Here is a 6,000-nt window from a genome sequence, read left to right as displayed (position 1 = left end):
TGGAGGAGGAGGAGGAGGAGGAGGAGGAGGAGGAGAGAACTGGAGAGAGTGAAGGAAGAACCCCCAGAGGACAGCCTCCTACCCTGGCCCTTGTGTCATAGGTGGGCCTACTGAAGTGAGCCCAAGGGAGCCTGTATACACCTGGCTAAGGGAACCATGCCCCAATACAGACAGAACTGGGAAGTGCATTGGGAGTTGGAGGACCAGAGAGACGCCTTGCTTTGGAGACTGTGGCACCGCTTCATCTCATGGCTTGCCAGTTGACTTCAGTGAGCCTCTGAACAGGGTCAGTGGGACACCTCTCAGAAATCTAGAGTGTGGACACTGGTCTTGTTGCCCAGCTCTGTCTGGCCTTGAGCCTTGGCTGGCCAAGGGCACTCTACTTTGTCCTGGGGAGTGTGGGACTCTGGAATCATATGGCTAAGCTGTAGATCTCCCTCTCCCAGGACCTGCTGTAGTTTGACCCCTCTGGGCCAATGTCCTCCTGTAAGGTCAGAAGGTCATAGCAGTAGGACTTAACAGGACAGTGTTGGTGACGTCAGGGTAGTAATTCAGACAAAGGAAACGGTAACCCCTAGTGTCTGCTGAATTGATTCCCCAGGGATCCCTACAGCTACCCCGCCCTGCCACGACTGGTCAGTGCGGAGTGTTGGGAGGAGTGGGACCTTTCCTATGCTGACTGCTGCACTGTGCTCAGAGGGTAGAAGGAGTGACAGAGTGTTGGGCACAGGATGGGTCCTGTGTTGTTGCTGCCACTTAGGGTCCACTCTGGCTGAGGTCGGGGTGTAATGATCACCTGTCATCTAGGCAGTCCTTCCCAGACTCATTTTCACAAGGGACACAAGCCCAGACTGGTGAGTTCGGTTGCCCGGGCCTTAGCTCTCAAGAGGCAGAGGTGGGACTTGAAGGCCTCCTGTTTACACAGTTCCTCCTCATGCCCATCCCTCTCCGCAGGCACCCTATGGCCCAGCCAGCCTGCATGGGGATGCAGCTGGCAGGAATGCAATCTAGGCCAGTCCTGTTCTTACACGGGGGCATGTGGTTGGGCTCCTGTTGCCCTTCCTGAATGCATCCCAACCTGGATGATCCGCCTGTTTCAGCCCACCCACCACTGTGCTGAGGGTCCTGATGGGCAGGAAGCTGCTCTCTGAATCCTGGAACTCCCCTCCCCTCGTCTGCCCTGCATTGAGCGCCTCGCTTAGAAAACCCCTATCACCTGAGGGTATCTCTCTTGGCCCCCAGTGACAGGGTTGGTCTCCAGTAAGCAAGAGCCCTACTATGAGGCTCTGTTTTGGTAGAGGGACTCCAGACTCTGAAAGGTGAACCTGTAGCCAAGAATGCACAGAGATGCACATGAGGCAGATTAAAGTCTTGTTCCTATCCCTCCCCAGGCCTTTCCCTCCCTGTCGTCCATGTATGAGGCACCAGGCTGAAAATCCCACCACCCCCGCCAGCCCAGAGATCCAAACAGCTAGACCTTTTTCAGAAAGAATCTAGACAAAGCCCAGGTACCTCCTTGATCTAGCCATTGCCCCTGGGACCTTGCCCCCTGTCTGGGCACGCCTGAGGCCAGGGACCCAGCTGTCTGCTCACCCACCCCTCACTTCCCCCAGGACTCACTCATGTTAGAGCAGACTCTGGGGGCTGTGCAGGGGCTTGGGGGCTGGCAGGCTGGGACCCTTGGGAGTGTATCCATAGCAACCAGATCTCAGAGGACTGGGTTCCTGTGGGGCTGAGGATGCTGTCGGCTGGAGCGTGAAGCATTGAGGTTTCTAGCTCCCCCGTTCATAAGTAATAACAACATTAACTCGCCTAGCCAACATGGGCAGACCTCTGGCCTCTCACTACCTCAGCAGGTCCTGGGGTGGCTCCATTCTTGGTGGAGCCCCTGGGTGCTCCCTTTACCTGCTCTACCAAAGATTAGCGGATTTCCAAGTGGGAGGGTTAGGCGTGTACCTAGGTCACACCAGCTTTCTCTCACACAGAGGAGGACTGTTCAGAGACTTGGGGCCCTAGAGCCTAGAAGAGCTCAACAAGGAACTCCAGAGGGAGCCTGCCTGGCAGGGAGATCCAGTCCCCCCGCTTACAACATGGGGCTTAGACCTGGTGGTAGCGTCTGTGGCACTGCAGCGTCTCTTAGGGCAGTGATGATGCTGTATAAACTGCCAGCTTGCAGTGGCTGCTGGGTGCATGCTGAGTGAGAGCGCAGTGATGGACACTCCGAAGCTGACCCCTCTCCCCCTGACGGGCTCAGCCAGCTCCTCCCTGCCTTTCTCGCTTTCCTTCCTTATTCTGGGGTGAGAGTCTTTTCTGTTCCAAGGTTGCTCAGGGCTCTGCTGGGGAGGCAGCCCCTGGCCACAGGCCCTGGGCCTCAGGTCTGGTGTTTCTGGACGGCCCCTAGAGAAGGGTCTTGCCATAGGAGGGGCTTTGAATGTCAAGTTCTGCCTTTGTGTTATGTTGTTATGTCTCCTATGGCGCTCTAGGCTCAAGAGGAGGAGGCAGTGGTTTTTCTGGGATGCTAGAGAAGAAAGGTAGGCCAAGTAGATGTGGGAGCCAAGTTTGGAAGTGTTGGTGCTGGTGAGCCTCTGTGTGTGTGTGTGTGTGTGCTTGCATGCTAGTCATGCATGTACACATATGAATCTAGGCATTGGGTGTTCAGTGCCAGTGTTTCTGTCACACACTTTATGGGCCTCTGCCAGGGTATATGAGATGCAGGCATCAGGGTTCCAGTGAGAGCAGAAGGCATACGTGTTCTTACCTTTGCCAGGATGAGCAGGTAGTTTAGTGTGTGAGACAGAATGAATGGTTCTGATAGTAGAGAGGCCAAGACACCTCTTCTCCATGAATATGGAGTTGAGATGAGATAGGGCCTATGGAGTTGTGTCTTCCTCAGAAGGTCTCCATCCCTGTGGTCTTACAATGGTCAGGATTCTTCGGTACTGTCTTAATCCGCTCTCTGAGACCTAATCTGCCCTCTTCTTCCTGGGGTCTTTCCAAGCTGAGTACCAGCTTCTGGGACCAGTGTCATGGCCTGGCTAGGAACACCTGAACTCCGTGTACTCCTGAAACACTTGGGAACTGTTAGAGGGATATTGGAATCTGAGCAGGGGCGCTAACACTGGAGCTTGAAGCTTCCAACCCCAGCTTCCTTCCATCTGTCCATCTAGTTTATCCATTCAGATTTTTGTGGCCTCAATAATAATCACAATAAAAGCTAAACAGACTAGGTGTGATGGTGTATGTTTGTGATCCCAATACTAAGTGTGATGGTGTATGTATGTTTGTGATCCCAATACTAGGTGTGATGGTGTATGTATGTTTGTGATCCCAATACTAGGTGTGATGGTGTATGTTTGTGATCCCAATACTAGGGAGCTGGGGCAAAAGAACCATGAGTCTGAGGACAGCCTAGGCTATGGAGAGAGACTCCATATGAGGCTGAAAAAGTGGGAGGGGCAGATAAACAAAACAACAGAAAAGTTAAATAATTATAAGGCATTCCCCCCGCCAGGTTCCTAAGGCAGTAGAGCCCAGGATACACAAATCATTTCTAGCTCTTTACGTCTCTTCTGATCTAATACAGCACTTTACATATTGCTCAGCAGTTTTACTCATGCCCTGCTTGTGAGTCTGTGCTGACCCATAGGGTGGGCAGCACACATTCCTGCCCTCTGGGTGCTTGGGGAGCAGATGAATCACTGAGTCAGGACCCAATGGTAAGTTCTAGCCATCAGTTGGGGGACCTGCTAGGCCCTGGACTCACCCTGGAGTGGGAACAGAAAGCTTCTCACAAACTGTAACATTGAGCTGAGTTCTCCAAGGTATAAAGGCTGCCCCAGGAGAGAGCCTGCAGAAGGAGCCCGGGTGGAGCTGGGCACTGAGCTCCCTGGTGACTAATCCTGGCTTTGTAGCTCACAGTGGCTCCTGCAAGTCCTGCCACCTTTTCCAGTGGTGAGGCACCAACACCTCAGAAGCCACAGTGGTTTCTTAATATGGCTATACTGAGTCCTGTTATTGCCCATATCCTTTTAAAATGCTCCATAGCCACGCATGGCAGGTACACCACTCTGTCCCTGTGGACAGCTATTCATGCTGAGGTGCAAGCATGGAAACCTGCTAGTTTCTGGTTTTGGTGCCTTCACTTACCTCTGGAGACAGCTGGTAGTAGCAACTTGTGTTGTAAATCAGTTGTTGGCACTTGGCCTTGTCTACCCAGGGCAGATGACGAATTCCTGAGCCCTAAAATTGTTGGGAGCAGCACCCCCTGCTCAGCCACAGTGTTCTTAGGATGGGCCAGCGGATGAATAGGTTATGGGATAGATGGATGCTGTGTGGACAGATGGGTGGGTGGGGTGTGTGTGATGTGTGATGTGTGTGTGTGATGTGTGTGTGTGTGTGTGTGTGTGAGTGTGAGTGTGAGTGTGAGTGTATAGATGGACAAACAGAAAGTGGGTGTTATGAGTGTGGAAGCTGTAGATGTTATGAGTAGATATATAGATGGGAAGAAGAGAGCATTGGATAAATGTGTTGGCATTACTTAGGGTGTGTGTGTGTGTGCGGACATGTGTGTGTGTGTGTGTGTGTGTGTGTGTGTGTGTCTCAGATACCTGAAAAAAGCAGTCTAAGGAGAGAAAAGCCCTATTTTGGCCTACAATCTCAGATCTTTCATTCCAGGGTTTCTTAACTTTGTACTTCCAGTTCCTATAGTGAGGCAGGACATGATGACGTCAGGAGCATGTGCCAGGGCTGGGCCCCTCCTTCCTCGCACTAGGCCTCACTTCTTACGACACAGTGCCATTATATATGACTCTGTCAAGGGATTACTTCCTCAGACAGGCCAGCTCTCAGGCCCCAAACTCTTTCTCAGATCTCACCAGTTGGCAAACCACACCTCTCATGCAAGAGATGATACGGGGTTCAGCACGCCCAAACTGGAATGGTGGGGGGTCCTCGCAGATGGGTGGGTGGGTACATGGATTTGCCTTTATAAGCAGGGAAAACTCCCTTGGCTCTTGGGAAAGTTGACCTTGGCACACAGCAGAATTACCCCAGCTTCTGCGGAGGAGCAGCCCTGTGGAAGGTGGCCTGTGATCTGATGAGGCTAGAGTTAGAGGGAGGTAGGAAGAGGGTGGACTGGGATGCTTGGGAGAGGCCAGACTGTTCTGGGACATCTTGAGCCAAGCTATTGGGAACCTGGCTTTCTGTCTACCTGACTCCTCCTTCTCGTTCTTTCATACAGAAAAAGACGTACCAGTGTATCAAGTGCCAGATGACCTTCGAGAATGAGAGAGAGATCCAGATCCATGTTGCCAACCACATGATCGGTAAGAGCATGCCCTCCGGCATAGGGCTTCTCGCTATGACTGTAACATGGATGGCTCCTCACCATTTCCCACTTGCTGGATGGTGGCCTTTGATTCTGTGGCATTTCCGTGGGAGCCAAGATGGCAGGGTGGGGAGCGCCCGCCCTGCCTACGCCTTCTTGTCACGGTGGCACTCACGCTGCAATCAAACTTTTGACAGCTGCTTCCATTTCCCTCCATTTCTGCGCCAAGTGCTTTCCGGTTGCCGAGCACTCAGGGGCAATTATGTTTCAATTCTGTGTGTCATGACATTGAATACATTTAACTGCTCATGTTTTCCCATGCCATGTGATGAGTTCTGCGGCATTCTGTCAAAAGAGAATGCTCGCAAAGTTGGGCCCGTTCCTAAGTGGTTTTGAACTTCGAAAAGTTCCTTTTTGTTTCTTTGAGACAGGGTTTCTCTGTGTACCCCCAGCTGTCCTAGAACTTACTCTGTAGACCAGGCTGGGCTCACACTCACAGAGATTTGCCTGTCTCTGCCTCCTGAGTGCTGGGATTAAAGGTGTGTGCTACCACCACCTGGCGAAAAATTCTCTTTTTAGAAGGGGAGTTTTCAAAATCCCACAGAGCTCACCCACAGCCCAGCATCCCCAGGGAGGCAGTGACTTTCTCCTGACCTTGAGTAGCTGGAGATGCC

The 6,000-nt window shown here is 52.3% G+C and overlaps 1 protein-coding gene across 1 annotated transcript in view; it reads left to right on the top strand.

Annotated features, from left to right (window-relative positions):
- Window positions 1-6,000, top strand: part of Znf423 (zinc finger protein 423) — a 244,273-nt gene that overhangs the window by 126,194 nt on the left and 112,079 nt on the right. The window contains exon 4 of the mRNA XM_026789188.1: window positions 5,240-5,324. Coding sequence (XP_026644989.1) covers window positions 5,240-5,324 — 85 coding nt within the window. The remainder of the gene's footprint in view (window positions 1-5,239; window positions 5,325-6,000) is intronic.

The sequence above is a fragment of the Microtus ochrogaster genome, unplaced genomic scaffold (assembly GCF_000317375.1).
Source record: "Microtus ochrogaster isolate Prairie Vole_2 unplaced genomic scaffold, MicOch1.0 UNK15, whole genome shotgun sequence".
Lineage (NCBI taxonomy): Eukaryota > Metazoa > Chordata > Mammalia > Rodentia > Cricetidae > Microtus > Microtus ochrogaster.
This window is presented reverse-complemented; position numbering and strand designations above follow the sequence as displayed.